General features: G+C 37.9%; 2 protein-coding genes across 2 annotated transcripts in view; one reads left to right on the top strand and one right to left on the bottom strand.

Annotated features, from left to right (window-relative positions):
• The window catches only part of LOC138003344 (X-ray repair cross-complementing protein 5-like), a 20,786-nt gene extending 12,397 nt beyond the window's left edge, over positions 1–8,389 (top strand). Inside the window, exons 20-26 of the mRNA XM_068849364.1 lie at positions 229–299; positions 411–513; positions 1,909–2,094; positions 3,411–3,507; positions 4,653–4,720; positions 5,121–5,192; positions 5,490–8,389. Of these exons, the coding sequence (XP_068705465.1) occupies positions 229–299; positions 411–513; positions 1,909–2,094; positions 3,411–3,507; positions 4,653–4,720; positions 5,121–5,192; positions 5,490–5,507 (615 nt within the window). The 3' untranslated portion in view covers positions 5,508–8,389. The remainder of the gene's footprint in view (positions 1–228; positions 300–410; positions 514–1,908; positions 2,095–3,410; positions 3,508–4,652; positions 4,721–5,120; positions 5,193–5,489) is intronic.
• Positions 8,390–12,916: 4,527 nt separating this feature from the next.
• On the bottom strand, positions 12,917–17,090 carry LOC138003346 (uncharacterized). Its single transcript, XM_068849367.1, has 2 exons — positions 16,472–17,090; positions 12,917–14,886 (listed from the first exon to the last, which is right to left on the bottom strand). Exons 1-2 carry the CDS (start codon positions 17,086–17,088, stop codon positions 13,926–13,928), a joined length of 1,578 nt encoding a protein of 525 aa, XP_068705468.1. The 5' UTR covers positions 17,089–17,090; the 3' UTR covers positions 12,917–13,925.
• Between the last annotated feature and the right edge of the window lie 12 nt (positions 17,091–17,102).

Genomic DNA, 17,102 nt, shown 5'->3' with positions numbered 1-17,102 from the left:
TGATGAGAAAAATCAAAGAGATCTTGAAAGGGAGTCAGTGACTGTTTCTCATTACTTTTATACTGGTTTTCATTCTTTTTGCTACCAAGCCATTTATTAAAAATAAAAATTTTAATCCATGAAAAATTGACCATCTACACTGCAACAACTTCAAGATTAAGGGTAGTACCCAGGGTGCAGTCCACTGCTTCAATCAGTAATATCCTTTGGTTCCACTGTCTTTGCTAGGACATGTTCCGACTGGAGAAAGTTGAGAGCAAGAAAAAGGACCTAGCTGCTGAAAATGTCTTTCTTACGATGTAATGCTAACATGGCATGGTGCCTTATCCTGTCTTTTCATGCTCTTACTGTCTTTTTTGTCATTTTGTTTTGATTGATTCTGATATTAAGTTATTTCAATATATCTTCAGGGGAAATGTAGATCAAAATGGTGAAGTGCCAAAGAGGAAAACTGACAATAATGATGAAACTGACTTTAGCATGGCAACATTATCAAAGGGAGAAATCACTCAGGTATAAACTATGTATTTTTGATTGGCAGGTGCAAAACTCACGGCCGACAGTCGGTCGACGCGTTGGCCGTCGTGTTGGCCGACGCGTTGGTGGGATCGGATTCTTAACTTTTACCATTTTACTAAATTATACAAAAATAATCCTAAACATTCATTAAATCTGTATGTAACCTTAAACCTAATTACATTTATGTCTAATGTAAGCATTCATTCGATAAATGGTTAGGGTTGTTTCTGTATTGTTTAAATTTAATCATGACAGTTTTAGACTTGGTGTGTATGTACAGTGCAGCTCGGAGATAAGCGAACCAAAATATACGCAAAAAACGCGTATACGCAAAACGCGTAAACGAGTCAAAAAAAACGCGGATGCGCATCAACACATACGCAAAAAGGCTCATTAGTAACTTATTATCTTTTCTTTCATATTTTATAATATTTTTGCAATTATACATTTATTATAATAATTTCATCTTCCCCACTGATATTCAACTTAACATGTAGTTATTTCAATCTTTTGCTTTATTTTTTTTTCTTTTCATTTTATAGTTACTGTACTGGTATTTTTGTCATGCATTTTATACATGAACCTCTGGCTCAGTTTGGAGGGCAACCTCATCCCCTGCATTGACATTCATAATTAAAATTGACTGATTGATTGATGACCTGTGACTTGCATTTTGTACCTGCCCATTTTTTATTACTAACTTAAAGTTAACTATTGCTGACAATTTTGCAGAAGATTTATTGACAAAAACTGAATTAGATGCTCTACTATCAAAGCAGCATACCTGTATATAGACACTTAAGTCCAAAATTTTATTTAATCCTATCGTACAATGTACATTTATATCCTGGAAATAGACCTCTAGAGGGCTCATTAATTTAAATTATTAACTAAAGGTTGATAGGAAGAGAAATCGGAAGCTAAATTTATTGTGTAAGAAAACAACATGGCATCAAAGTGTTCACATGAGTGCATTTGAACTACTACCCACCTTGATGTAAAAAAAAATCCAGCATGATTGACTTATTGATATTCTGTTCATCCACTGTATTAAAGATGTAAAAACCTAACCTCAACTCCATGTTACTTCCACATTGATCATTCTAAGGATGTTTTCCATTGGTCAGAACTGCTGGCCACACCCATCAGTTTGCAAAGAAAATGCAACAATCAAATTATTTGAAGGAACATTATTTTGCATTCCCAGCTTGCATCCTTTTGGAGGAATATACGTACACACTGTATCATCCTCGAAGTGTGTTAATTTGCAGGCAATTTGTAGAGTTAGTCCTTTCAAATGCGTGGTGACTGGTCAGTCAGTTCTAGTGTCAAAAGGAAAGCTTCTTTGAAAAGTGTTTCTAAATATTTGTACTGTTTAAACTTTAATAGGTTGGCACAGTTGATCCAGTTGGAGATTTCCGTTCCATTATCAGTCAGAAGGATGAGGACAGATTTGATGAAGCTGCTAAGCAGATGAGAGAAAGAATTCTACAGTTGGTACTGGATTCATTTAGAAATCAATTTTATACCAAAGCTCTGGACTGTGTTAAAGCCCTGAGAGAAGAGGCAATAAAGGTAAAAGATATTAATTTAAATACTATTTACAATCACAAGAGTCATACTTATACCAATGAATGAATGAGAGAACTGATTCCTCGCACTTTAATACACAATGTAGCTGAACAATAATATTAATTTTTTAAATTGGCCAGCTAAGCTTAAGGGTGATGGTCACTCAGTTCTCTCATTTGTCTATAGAGAGCTTTTAATTAGATTCTAGTACGAGAACGACTACGAGTACGAGATTTTCTCATAAGACAACAGTGAGCGCGTGCAAACCAGCGTCATTTTGGCGGGAAAAACGTGATGCCGCCGTCATTTTAGCACGAGGTTTTGCAAAAATGTTGTCGAATCAAACAAGTCAACAACATGGTACCTAGCAGTTTTGGCTTTTTTTGATGAGCAAATTAAAAAGGCTCAGTTACCAGCAATAAGAATTACTGAGCAACCTTTACTGCTAACAAAGAGTAAGATTAAGCATACGAGTTATAAATTTCCTTAGTATTTTCACTAAAAACGGGCAGTCAAAACTCGTACTCATTCTCGTCCTCGTCGTACAATCTAAAGGTCCCTTATATTAAACCACATGCTTCAAATATACCGGTACATTCACTTCATTTCATTTGTCGAGTCCTTCACAGGAGCAAATGATTGAGCCCAACAAATTGACCTGCTTTCAACTCAGTGTGGCTTCATAACTCAGTTGGTACATGTAGAGCATTGCACTGGCATGGCAGAGGTCAAGGGTTTGAATTCCATTGGAGCCACCTGTATTTTTCAGGTGTCTTTAAAGTGACAATTGCTTAAATTATCCAACTATTAAGTGCGGGGATCACTCAGTTTTCTCCTATTTCGTCGACAACCACGCTTCAATCAACAAACATCAATTGACTTTATTTCATTTGTCGAGTCCTTCTCAGGAGCATTATGAGCCCAACAAATTGACCTGCTCTTAACTGTGTGCCGCGCGCTTCATAGCTCAAAAATTGGTAGAGCATTGCAATGGTTGGAAACCCATGCCTTCAAATTAAATGTCTTTGGTGTGATTGTCTGTATGAGACAAAGCAGCCCACAATGCTTCTACATGTGTACTCTTCTTTGGTGAGCAAGCATCTAAACAAGATTAACATGAAAAATAATGAATATGTTGGACTGTTGAAGATTCATTCAATGTCATGATTGTTTACCATTGCCAGTATCATTGTTGTTATCATTGTTGACATTGTTATCCACCTTATATTGCCATTATAAAGAGTGATATTACGTACTGATTCAATGTTTTTTGTTTTTTATGGTAGTTTTAAGGGAAAAATTAATGTTCTCTTATTTAGGCTGGTGAGTCTGCAATGTTTAACACATTTCTGCGAGATATGAAAGAGAGAATAATGAACCAAAGAGGGCATGAATTTTGGGTCCTGGTAGTTAAAGGTAAGAAACATCACATTCAGAAACTTAACTACACTGTACCAGAGGGTAATGTGAAGTGCAAGTTTTCTACCTATGTAAATCATGTGAGCATTTTAAATAGTCCTACTAATGGAAATGGGCCCACACAAGGACTGCTCTACTGACTGAGTTACAAGGTCAGATGGGAGCAGGTTGTGGGAACTGAGGATGTCAATGTCACAGCAGAATGAATATGTACAAGTACAAGGAAGGGTTATGTTTTTGCAAATGTTGGCCATGTAGCACTTATATTAATTTCAACAGACTTAACCACCAGAGGGTAATGTGAAGTGCTACAGTAAACTGTAGTTTTCTAACCCATGCAAACCATACGAGTGTTAGCCCCACTGATGGAAATGGGCCCACACAAGGACAGAGAAAACTCCGACCAGGGTGGGAATTGAACCCACATGGGTAGAAAACTAGCACTTTGAACACATACATGTAATTTACCCTCTGGTAGTTAAGTCTGTTGAAAATAATGTAAGTGCTACATGGCTAACATCTGCAAAAACGTAACCTTTTCTTGTACTGTCACATTCAGAAAGCATGGTATATGTTCCAACTCCCTTGTAATTATTGATTAGCAACACATGAAACCACTAATCAAACCAACTGTTTGATAGGAACTGTATGTGGTTAGAACTGAATCAATTTTTTAATTAAAAACAAATTACGAAGGGAATGCGAGAAAATTACTGTAGCAGTTAGTTTTACAGATTTGGTCATGCTGACGTAACAAAAATCAGAAAAACATGTGCAATTCTGGCTTGACACGCCATACTAGTACCCAGCTTGCATGCCGCCCTCAAACTATAGCTAGGGAGCCTCCTTAATCCATCAACACCTGAACTGCTTCCCATTCAAAGTTAGAGTAAAATCTACCAAGTCTCATTTCTAGGGGTACCATTTTGCATGCACCATGTTCCTAAGAGTCCCAAGGTTTGTGGCTTCCACTTCTTCCAGAACCAAAACGTTTTTGAGAGAAGTGTAATGTTCCATTATTCCTTCTGTTTGTTAAGTAAATACATAATTAAAGCACATTTTTCTTGCATATGGATTTTTATTAAGAAAAATATTTCCTAATTTAAAATTAATTTTTTTGTTTAATTGACCACATTTGACAGAAAATGTTAAATTAATCACCGAGTTGGAGGCTGCTGATATTACTGTGACTGATACTCAAGCTAAAGAGGTACAGTAAACCTTGTATTACGAAGGACCCAAGGGGGCATATGATAATTCGACGTTGGCAGCCATTCTTGGGGATAAACAGAACTGATATGAGAATCAAACAGGCCATTTCTGAATTGTTGACTTTGCCTCAGTTTCAAAGAGAGTCCTGGTGCACAACTATTCAAATGGAAATGAGTGTTGTATTTTCATGCAAATCCAACTCATTATCATTTGAATGGTTTAGCACCAAGACTCGTTTTGAACCAGGGGCAAACAGCAACTCGGAAATGCATGGCCTGTTAACAGATGTTCAGTTGTTTATTAAAATAATAATACACTTTTTTGAGGACATAAACACCATGTTGGCTTGGGCTTCAAAATAAGGTGTCCTTTCATCTGCCAGTATTTTGCATTTTTAGTTTTTAGAGGATGGAGGTCCCCAGAAGGAAGAAGTTCCAGTTGAAGAGGACATGGAGGATGCAGATGATCTGGTAAGTATAGCTGTAGCTTGATTTAACTGTAATGGTAACAAAAGATGGCGAATTTCTGTAGCAAGAGGTGTGTTCGCTGTTGGATTGTCTCCAAATCTTCTGAATGTAGTATAAAATATTAAGACCATATTTGCATCACAATGTGCAAGGTTTGCCAGCTTCTACCTTGAAACTGTTTTAATTAATCAATTAACCACTTTTAAGTTGGCTTTGTGGTGACCTGAGCAACATACGTGTACAGGGGTTTTGTTTAATATTGGTTTTATATTTTAACCATTAGTTCATCTATCATTGCAGCTAGAAATGATGGACTGATCGACATCTGTGAACGGCAAAGGTTGCAGATGAATGAATGTATTATAGATGCCATACAGTGATGTGCAGACAAAAGTGATCATGTTGGAAATTTGATGGGATTTGCGAATGGTGTAACACTGGCTTTTAACTTTGTGGATACATACATTTTTGTTACTTTTATGGCTTGATAATTAAACCAGTGGAAAAAAAATTATTTGTCACAATTCTATTTACTCTTATTGTTTTAGAGTAATGACAGAGTTAACCGTGGCTCACCCAAACACAGCTGTTACAAAATTAGCTGAACGCACAAATGCCAAAACAAGTTTACTAATTTGTTGTTGTTGTTGTTGTTTTACCGGTTCAAATTTAATTTATTCATCTTTGGCACTGGACAGCGGCTCACTCAAAGAAACTAAGGTTGCTCACAGTGGTTTCTCTCTCGGGAAGCGTAGGAGAAACCAACTGCTCACAGGGTAGAGCACTTGCCTCCCACCAATGTGGCCCAGGTTTGCTTCTCAGATCCAGCAACAAACCAATATGATTTGATATGTATTAATTTGATTTGATTTCTTTTGTGCACAACCCCACAAGCTATTCAGCTTTGAACATTATCGTGAGAAAATAAAGTTCTATTATTGTTATTATTATTATTATTATTATTATTATTATGATTATGATTATCATCTTAGTAGTTACTAACATGAACAAAATTAATGTCTATTATTTTTTCAAGTCACCTTTGTGAAAAGGTCACCCATCTTGATGTACGGGTAGTTTGCTTAACTTTTGAGCTGCTACACATTCCTTCAATTTCTTAATGCTTTTTTTCGCTGATAAGGATGTAGCATCATGGATAAGAGAAAATTAAAAAAAAAGAACATTTGTCACTGTCATTGCAAAGGAGTTCCTCTGCTCATTAAATTTTTTCACTTGTTACATTATAGACCAGGCCCCGGTTGTTTGAAGGGTGGATAACGCTTTCCGCCGAATAAATCACTATCCACTGGATAAATCAATTGATTTTGCTAGTATTTATCCGCTGGATAGTGATTTATCCGGCGGATAGCATTATCCACCTTTTGAACAACCAAGGCCAGGTAAAAGCCTGGGTAAAAGTGAAGAACAGCTGACACCCACCGAAAGTCGGCCAATTCTTGGACAACACTTTTCTTCCACAGCGGTAAAGATCTGTCAGCCGACAGTTGGCATGCTACATGTACAGTGAGCTCATTGAATTTTGAAGATGTTTTTAATTTTAGCGACTGGTAAGAAAAATAGTATTATTAAAGTGCTACTATGATCAAATTTTTATCCCTTGAATTTTTAGGTTTATCATATAGAATTTCAGGAAAGACAAAAAACGCTGTTTACCGTTTGGAAATATCTGCATATTGGTTCCAGAGATATTTAAATTTGAAAACTGTGTAAAATATGCAAATGAATTCCTGATGACATCATTCACTCAACCCAATATAAAATCAAGTATATAAATAGAACTATCTCGGTCAATTTGCCTCAGAGACCATTGAAACTTGTTAGGCTAATAGTTATACAGGCAACACACCCTCGGCTGTAAAGAGCTTGGTTCCCATGGCAACTCACTCTTTTCCAGTCCCTTTCAACCTGATTCAAAATTTTAGGTGATCATCAGCTAGAAAAACATTAAATTTTAGGAAGGCAACAAACTCGACCTAACGCATTCATGTGCTTGCAGGATCATGCAGGTAAGGTACCTGTTGGCAAATATCAAAATAGAACGCCAAAGGTGGCCCGCAAAGCCTTTAATATCAGGGGGGTCTGGAACCCAGTATGTTGCCGTGGTAACAAAAGTGATACGCTCATATTGTGGAGCGCATCTTCTAGAATCTTACTGCAAAGAATCAAGCATTTCTGATTCAAATTGGCTGGGATATCTTTTTCCATCACATCCATCTGATTCAATTTGATCATAATTCGGTTGAGTTTATGGCGTCATCACTTGGCTAATTTGCATATTTTGAAAACTTGGATATCTTTGGTACAAAAAGAGATATTTGAAAATAGTAAACAGTATTCTTCTTCTCATACAGACTACATGTTTATGTCTTTACAGTGCAACGCGCCTTACCGTGGCCACCCAACAGACTTTCACATTTGACAATTACGTGTTAATACGTCAACTCAACAACCCATGCAACGGTCTTCAACTTACAACTGTGCGAACTTTGCAAGGAGGCATGATTTTCAATCAAATTCACACATCCTGATTGGCGGACAATTTGTAAAAAACTTTGCTAGGTGGCCATGGTAAGGCGCGTCGCACTGTAAATGGCTTAGATGGGAAAGATGCGAATTTTGTCATAGTAGCACTTTCAAGAATGGCACATCAATATAGAGCCAGTCAAACAACAATATAATTAATGACAATGAAGTGTATAATTTTATTTATTGTTGATAAATAAAATTAATGAGGCTATGTATGTCAAAGACTGAGTTGTTGGTTGTTTGCTCTTTTTAACCAGAAGTTTAACCACTTCCTGTTGTTGCATTGTTAGTGATCCTCGAGTTTTTCCCCCCCACAATATTATTTATCACATCTATGATTGCATGACTGCTGTTACAAATTCTAATATTGGAAGAATGACATTAAGTTTTCTTAAAATTAGTCCGTGGCTACTCTGTACCGTACAAGTATTATTATACGGACACAAGTTACTGTTCAGACTGAATGCTGAAAAGACTGGATCAGAGAAGCTTTGTTTGGTTGTGTTATTGTTGAGCACAGAAAGAAAAAACTTAATAAAGTTGAACTTCAAACTTGTAAGAGAACGTTGCAAGCCATACAGTAAAAACTGTCTTGTGGTCGAGCTCCTTGTTTAAGGTATTCTTGATTCACTTGCAGTTGAACTTGGTTCTTCGGAATAACACCACTGTTACCTTGCATCAAATACAACCACTAGACAATGAGAGCCTTGTTAAGGAAAAAAAACATGACATTACATGTAATTTAAATTAGAACCAAGAAAATTCTGCAGAACAGACCAAAGAACTTTCGTAAATGTCACTGTAACCCTAATAAAAAGTTTAAAGGACTTCAAATACAAAAGAAAATTTAGTGCAGAGCAGTTTGCTGATAACAACCACCATGCAGATCTACGTGTACAACAATTCTGAGTAAAGCAAAGTAAAGTACATGGAAGTTACTATGTTTACATGTACATGTATATTGAATGTTTTGACAGTGGCATTTGATGCTTATAGCAAGTGTTAGAAACTAACAGTTTTGACTCAATTTAACATCACTTAAATGGACAGAGGCAACAAGTTGGGTATCACCAGACCCTGGCAGTAGTCTTCCCAGGATTTAAGCCTCTGACATTATGTGCAAAATCAGTGCCTGCATTTTAATGGTTTGCACCACCACCTTCGTGAGCCTGCTGAACCTCATGTCGCTGTTACTCTCTCCTCTGATGTGCACAGATTGTATGATACACAGACATGCAACACTTAAAAATAATGCATCCTGAAAACTGATAATAATTTAAACTGCTGCCAAATTCACATCTCTTGGACAATGAACATTTTTTTGCCAACTGCTTGGTCCAGATGATGCTTCATGCTTGATAAAAAATCATCATCATCATCATCATCATCATCATCATTCGTATCATTAATGCTTTCACTCCTAGCATAGAGTGCCATCTTACAGATTTTACTTTGTCTGACATAAGACGATTTTATTAATCAATGGGGAACCCCTTAGGAGGAACTATTAGGGTTCGCAACATCTCGGTACACTCTGAGACTACATAACTATAATATCCCCAATTATTAAATTTTCAACCTTGGTGAATGCATTTCTCATGCTCTGATTGGTTTACTCAATCTCGGTTATCAGCTTATATACCTTAGTTTGACCTTATATGGCAAATGATTCCACTAAGCGTTGCTAAGCAAAATTTTTTTCGGGGGAAAGCGAAATTTCTCTCTGAATAAAGCAAAACAACCCTTTTTTTTGTGGAAAGTTTGGATCAATTCCGATGTTTAGAAGTACGTGAAAAAGTAAGGAATGTTTTGTGATGAGCCTGCGTCTGTCTGACAACCGCAGGTAAATGTATTACACAACATCGCATCTTCATCAAGTTTTTTCAATTTTGCTGAGACTTTCTTGCTTTTTTCACTCATATTTCATATTTCCAAACTTTTGGAGTTTGAGGAATTTAATAAAACAATCATTCCATTTGCGCTTGTTGGATATGAGGCTGGTTATAGAGAGAGACTTGTTGGCTATTTACCTTCTCATATCCAATGCATGCTCATGGAATTGTTAATTTAACCCTTTCCACCTAAAGGGCTGGAAATTGCGACCAATACAGTTGCAATACAACTGAGTTTTTCCACTTTGCGACTAGGGTGCGTTCCTTAGGGATGATCTGAAAAAGGATCACTGATCCAAGATCACTTGGATAATGGTCCAGATCAAAAGAACTGAAAAATCCTTTCCCAGAGTGGATTCATTGGTTTCTTTGATGCACCATGATCCAAGTGATCTTGGATCAGTGATCCTTTTTTGGATCATCCCAAAGGAATGCACCCTAAAATATCTGGAGAAGACGCAAATTTGCGACTTGTTTTCACCTGGAAGTTTACTCTTTCAAAACAAAAGGGTTAGCATTTGCCATTTGCTGCTGCTTTTGCTAAAATAAATAAAGAAAATAATAACAAAATTATTTTGTTTCCCACCATGAATTTTCTTTCAATCTGAAGATAGTGTAATTAAGCTGCAATGTTACATGCACAACTCCATTCCTTCGATCATTTGCCACTTTCAGCTGTTTCTTTACACATAGGGGCTCATACTTTGTTTTGCTAAACTGCTGACAACACAATGCAGCGCGACGATTTTGCGACTAAAATTTGCAAAATTGAGACTAAATTTTCGCATCTTGTGGCAAAAATTGCAACTGGGTCTGATTCTACTCTGCGTAACACCAGACTATTATAATTTTTACTCATCAATGGGGACCCCCCTGGGAGGAGGAAGAAGGTTTATCATCATTACTTCCACTGATAGCTGGCAAAAGGATACTTCTCTTGGTTCTCTTTTTGTACATGATTCTGTATCCACACTCGCGGCAACGGATTGGATCTCGAGATTTGATCTCATTTTCTGTGTGGCATTCTAAAGGGAAAAAAACCAACACAGTTATTAACTTAAAGCTACACCTTAGTTCAAAGAAGAAAACACAGAGAATCGCATGGTTTTATCCATAGTTTTGGTCACACTGGATTGTTTTATCTCCACGTACTGGTAAACAGTTGTTTCGCGTGCAAGTTAGTTTACTATAAACATGTTTGGTACTGGTTAGGATTGGGATTACAGTTAGGTTAGGTATGGTTTCAGAGGCCTTATGCGTCCCATGGCGCAAAAGGGACTGATGATGATGATGAGGTATGGTTTCAATGCAGGGTTTGTGATGACGTTTTAGCAATGGTTTTAGGGTCAAGTTATGGTCAGAATTGGAGGTAATTGCGGCAAGACTATCCGCAAATACTCGACAAATGCCTTGAGATGTTAGCCAACTGGTATGAGTTGCTTAAAGCTTGGTTAACATTATCAAGTGTTAATACCATCATGATGGCAACCTATAGATTTTGACACCACTTACAATCAATGGTTTGTGCTAATTTATTTACCTACATGTACAGGTGTGATAAGACTACATGTAGATGTTGACAACAACAACAATAATAACAAAAAATTATGATTTTATTTAAAGAGGGTAGCACGTAATACAATGTAGTTTTACAACAGATGACCGACCCTGTGGCCCCTCAAATTATATCAAATCAAACATTTGGAGAGGAGAAAACCCAGAGAAAAACCACTCGGAGCTTCAGTAGAGAACCAACAAACTCAATCCACATGTTACATTAAGTCTGGGAGTCAAACCCAGGCCACGTTGGTGGGAGACAATTGTACTCACCACTGTCAGTGCCATTTTCGCTATAATAAACCAATAATTGTCTGAAGTAATCAAGCTCGGGAAGAAAGTTGGCCATGATTAACTGCGACACTATTTAAATTTGAGGTCTTACTGACCCAAAGACCTCGAACGGACTGTCAGGGAAAATAAGTTTGTTCACTGAAAGGGACCCACGGATTAATTTACATTCAGAATATGCGCACTACATGTACGTTTGTTTCTGCATCTGCATTGACGTGGAAACTGTGCCTTGATTTTCTACTAGGCTTTTTCAATATATTAAAATTCAGCTTGAAAGAGAGGTTAAGAGGACAAAGACTAAGGGCCCGTAAGCACTGGGTAAATTTTTGCTTAAAATATTTTGCCAAAAATATCTGTCACCATTTCCATGATACAAGTGCACACGGTACTTTTTTCCCCCACCAAATTCTGTCAAACCTTACCAAACTTCAGAGCAGGAAAAATTTTTGTCTGGTATCCATATTTTACAATTTACATGACATGATCTAAAGAAAAAGTTTTTAAGTGCAACCACAATTACCAAATTGGAAACTTGGAGGAAACAATTATTAATTTTTTGTTGAGATTTTTGGTTGAGCCAGACAAATTTTGTCAGCCTAGTGCATACGGGCCCAAAGGAAAGTGGATCATATGCAAATGTTTTTCATTCATTCCAAAGTGTTTTTTATTGCTTTTGTCCCCACTGCCTCACTACCAAGCTGAATATTTGATAAATGGCCTACTCTTCCTTCAGTTCCATTAATTCTTTCCATTATGTCATCTTTCGTGGTTCTATTTTTTTTCCCCTTTTTAAAATCTTTCACCCTAGCGTTGAAATGAAAGATACCACAATTGCAGTTAAAATCGAGAATAGGAGAAAGGACAGTTGAAACAATTAACGTTGTCCCTCCCGTTATTGGTTAATTAACGCACGTGGATTCTCTTTGCCATCGACGAGTTAAATTACTTCGTACCTCCACAGATGTATATCATGGCTTGTTTACTAGCTCCTTGGTTCTGTGTTTGCTGGGCTCCTTCCATGACGACCGCAGTTGTTCTTTTTGTTTCGGTGACAGCTTAAAGCAACTTCTATAAAGATGGAGGAAGGTGCGCATGGCAGGTAGGTACTTTAAAGGGTATCATATATGAAGTATTTATCGCATGGCAGTGTGTATCCGCTGGCTAGGAGAATCGTTGCTTGAATTATTGAGGAAACCGAGGCGTAGTGGAATGGTGGATTGACGGATTGGCGGAACGGTGGGAATATCACACTGAAATATTAAAAAGGCTGTACAAGTCCTGAGAAAATTGAACAACCTAAAAGATGAAAACAAGGAATATTATCCCAGGTCCAACAGTTCCATCTTTTAGGATTTGAGGTGATTTTCCATCGCTATTTGAACAACAACAGCAGCAAGCTTTTTGTGCATCATTAACAGTATTGTCAAAGCTACAGGGGTGGGGAGGTGGCATTCGTTTTCATAGCATGTTTATTTCTTTCATTTTATATTTTTCAATATCCTCAATAAGTACAAATTATAGTTCTTGGCACTTAAATAAAGATTGCCTGATTGATTGACTAAAGGATACTTAAATTACAATTACTTATTAGTATAGGTAATCACATTATTTCAAGTGCAATTTGGAATAAATAAGCACAACCAATTTTTTCAAAGATGAACAGAATTGCACAAGCCTGTAGGACGAGTGCAATTTGTAGTCTTTGAAAAAGTGTTTATTCCAAATCGCACAATATTCCCCAGTATGGCTTGAGCTAGCTCGGTTAGTAAGTAGTTTATTATATGGCTTTTTAATTACCTTTTGCTCTGTTTTTGCAAGCCCATAATCGGCCGGTGGGCAATACAGAAAAATAATGCCCTACAATTCAGTCACAATTAGCCAATCAGAGCCACCCTGCGAGCCGAGCCTCTTTTTGTCTTTTTCTTTACTGAGGAGGAGAAAAGTAGGCTCTGCCCGAATCGCGTCAACTCTTTGAAGCCGCCGCAGCCCGAGCTTCTGGACTAGTCAATCTTGTTTTCTCTCATCAAACCGGTTATTCCAGTGCGAGCGTCCCTTTAGTGACAAAACCAATGGTTATACTTGAGCCCGCTGTACCATGAAAAACCAAGATGGCGGCGAGTTCTGGCATATTAGACTTGGGTTCGAGACTGTATCCTGGCAACATGCAGCGCATATTCAATAAAGATCTTACTCAATTCATGCAGAGCCTTTCTCGAGAACGCCAAAATCAAGCAAGCAAAAGAAAGGCCCTGCTTGAATCAGAGCGCGCATTATATCGGCTACAAACACAAGCCATATAATAATATAGCATAATGCTTTTATTTCTGATGGAAATGATGGGAATATTAAACCTTCAACTTTGATTTCACTTTTGAATTGACAACAAGAAAAACTAAAAGTATTGAGTTATTATTTCTCTCAGAGTACAAAGAATAAAATAAGGATTCTAGAACAGGCAAATATGATCTGAAATGTATGAAATGTCATTTTTGGTTTCATGAGTCTTGTCAATTTGATCTTCCTCTAGCATTGGGTCAGATTCATAATCTTGTATACTCTCACCAGGTTGGTCACCATCAAGGCTCTGGTCGTCATCGCATTCCACAGCCATTGGGTCACTGTTGGCAAGTGAATTCTCTGCAGTATATTCTGCATTACTTTCCTGGAGGATTGGGTTTTCTCTACGTCTTGATAATTCTAAGCAAGTTGGCGTTAAATCGCTTACTCCTAAAACCTCCCCAATTGGAATTAGGTGCCATTGTGTTGCCCCCTGAGAGACTTTCCATTCAAGGTTTGCAGATAAACTTTGATCTTGCCATTTATCTGCACGGAGTTGTTCTGATTCATTAATTTTCTTAGTAATGGCTTCTGCAAGATCAAAATATTGACATTCTTCCATACAACTGCTGCTTCCATGCTCTGTATTAAGAAACACTGAAACAAGATATTCAATTTTATCCTTCAAGCTGAAAGAAATTGCTGGTATGTTTTTCAAAATTATCGGAATTAAGGCCAAAGAATAGCTTGTTGGATTTTCCAGAGTAGCCTGTAACACAACAACCCACTCAATGCCTTTGTTCAACACCAAAGGAAAGTTGTCCCTGGAGAATCCTCCTAGCAGAATTTTGATCCAGGCAAAATAACAAGATGGTTTATTAATTCCACCAGTTTGGCTATCTGAGAGATGCTGAAGCAAATACATTATGAGGGAGGTTGTAAATTCTTCTGATGATTCATCTAAAGCTTTCAGCAAAGGCTCCCACATCTCAATAATCTCAATAGGAACATCATCAACTAGAGAGTGCATGGAGTTGTCTTGATGAGACCACCTGACAGCCAGTAAGCTTAGCTTGTCTTGCGATGGAAGTAGAATACCTTCACTAAACAGAATGCTGGGCAAAAGAGACCTAAAACACAAAAAGCATTATTGTTACAGTTTTGGAAAAATAATAATTCGAGAAAATAATAATGGTGTTCACTATTGTCATGACAAGAATCATGAGGACAATGACATTGATTATGATGATGATAATGATAGTAGTCCAATGTTTTTTGAAACAAAAACACAGGGTTCGTGCTGGGTTTTGTACATATTCCAGGAGTATTGAAGGAGTTTTCAAGAACCAGAAATTGAGTTTTCAAGGAGTGTTTTAGCCAGTGTATAGCCACTTGCTTTCGGGTGTCTCGAAAACTATAACTCTAAGACCCCGAATAAATTATTTAGCTGGAACTTGGCTCTAAATCTTTGACCCGTGTATAAGTCGAGGGCGATTTTTGGAGCTTCTTTTGAGGACATAAAAGTTCAACTTATACACGGGAAAATATGGTATTGTTTTATTAAAACGTCCACAAGTTATGGATAAATCTTCCCTGCTTTATTTACCCTTTCACTCCTGTGGGGTTCCCCATTGACGAGTAAAATTGTCTGGCGTTACACAGAGTAAAATCTATGTGTCACTCTTGGGAGTGAAAGTGTTAAAAAACACCAAAACTGATGCATACAGTTACTGATATTGTATATAGAAGCTACAGCTGTAGCATAATACAGTGCAGAACATTCTAGACTTGTCCAGACATATATACATGTAAGTAGAGTTTTTAATGAGTGTTTGGATTGATATGATTGATACATGTAGCTGCTCTGGCTAGAGCGAAATACTAATTAATACCAGAATACCAGTGCTTTCATTCTACAATGATGACGATGAGGATGAAATTATGCATCAGTCAATTCCAGCAGTGCCAACCCCCCCCCCCCCGGGCTAACCCCCGGGCATTAGCATTTTAAAAAAAAATGGGCAAATTCCCCCAGGGTGTGGACACATAAGCTGTCTAAATGCCCTGGGGAGGGGACGAAGAAAGAGGGCAAATGCCCCGCTCCTGGGATCGTCGCCTTCCAACACTTCTGCAGTTTTTTTTTTAATCAGTGAATAAAACGGTCAACTGTTCAGTATTTTTATACAACGGTATTGAAGACTTCAAGGACAACAGTACGTGTTAGTTGCGTAGTGTTTATGTGTTTATGCAGTCTTCACGTCAATGGTTGTTTTGTGATATTAGTTCACCTTGTCGCTTTATATATTCATATGCTTACAAGTATAAATGAAGAAATACCTAAAATTGAGAACATACCTTTAAAAACGTCCACAAGTTTTTTGAGTCTGTGACGGACAAGTCAGTCTTTAACGAAGGCCTCATCTTTTCCGATAAACTCTTCCATGTTAATTCGAAAACACACGTGTCAAATATGCCCGGGGGTCGCCCCAGAGTAGGCTAATGCCCAGCCTCCGGGCCGCGATAAAATTGCAAAAATGCCCCACCGCCGGGACTAACACCTTGAGCAAATGCCCCGCGGTTGCCCGGGGGGGGGGAGGGGAGGGGAGGGATGGGCACTGCTGGAATTGATTGATGCATTAAGATTAGATACACTGATGATGAGAACAACAATAGCACTAGTGATCATAGTGTTTGACATTAAGTCCCAATACTAACCACTGATTGCTTGTGGACACAGTGTAAACAATTTCCTTTGAAAGATCTTTGAGTTTTGGATCAGCTTTCTTCTTGCGGCCTGTTACACTGCCAACGGCAATACGCCAGTACTTGTTCAACAACTGAAAGAGTTTCCCGTCATTTCCATCATGAACTTTCATCTGTGCTTCCCAGTATTCCATCTTAAGCCATGACAAAGCAATACATAACCCCCGTTGGAGTAACTCCATCGAAGGTAAATTGGCATGGGTTGCCTCGTGCCTCAAATCAACCAGCCAATCAGGTAAACCGATTTCCTCTGCAATCGAATGCACGGTCCGCGCGTATTTACCTGTTTGGAATTGATCAACCATCCCATTTACGAATCTCACAATCGCCATTGCGACAGTTAATTTCATTTGTACATTGTAGGTAACATCCTCCAAAGCAAGTTGAGCGGAAATGAGGACGGCTGTACTCTCGATTGCAATCGGGAGTTTCCCAGCGCTGCGACTTTTCCAAGCAGCAACACGATCCAATCCTCTCCTTTGAGCTTCGGGGTTGTCAAAACTGTATAAAGCTCGATAAACATATAACCATTCCTCACGATTTTGCCAGCAGACCGCACGTGGTTTCATCTTCAGGGAATTGC

This window comes from Montipora foliosa, chromosome 5 (genome assembly GCF_036669935.1).
Source record: "Montipora foliosa isolate CH-2021 chromosome 5, ASM3666993v2, whole genome shotgun sequence".
NCBI lineage: Eukaryota > Metazoa > Cnidaria > Anthozoa > Scleractinia > Acroporidae > Montipora > Montipora foliosa.
Note: the sequence above shows the minus strand (reverse complement) of the source record. Positions and strands in the feature narration are given on the sequence as shown.

Excerpts from the sequence above, each read along its gene's own strand:
- LOC138003346 (XM_068849367.1), bottom strand. The coding sequence starts at position 17,088 with ATGAAACCACGTGCGGTCTGCTGGCAAAATCGTGAGGAATGGTTATAT. Across the intron at positions 14,887-16,471 it reads GTGTCCACAAGCAATCAGTG|GTCTCTTTTGCCCAGCATTC; the intron begins GTTAGTATTGGG and ends TTTGTGTTTTAG.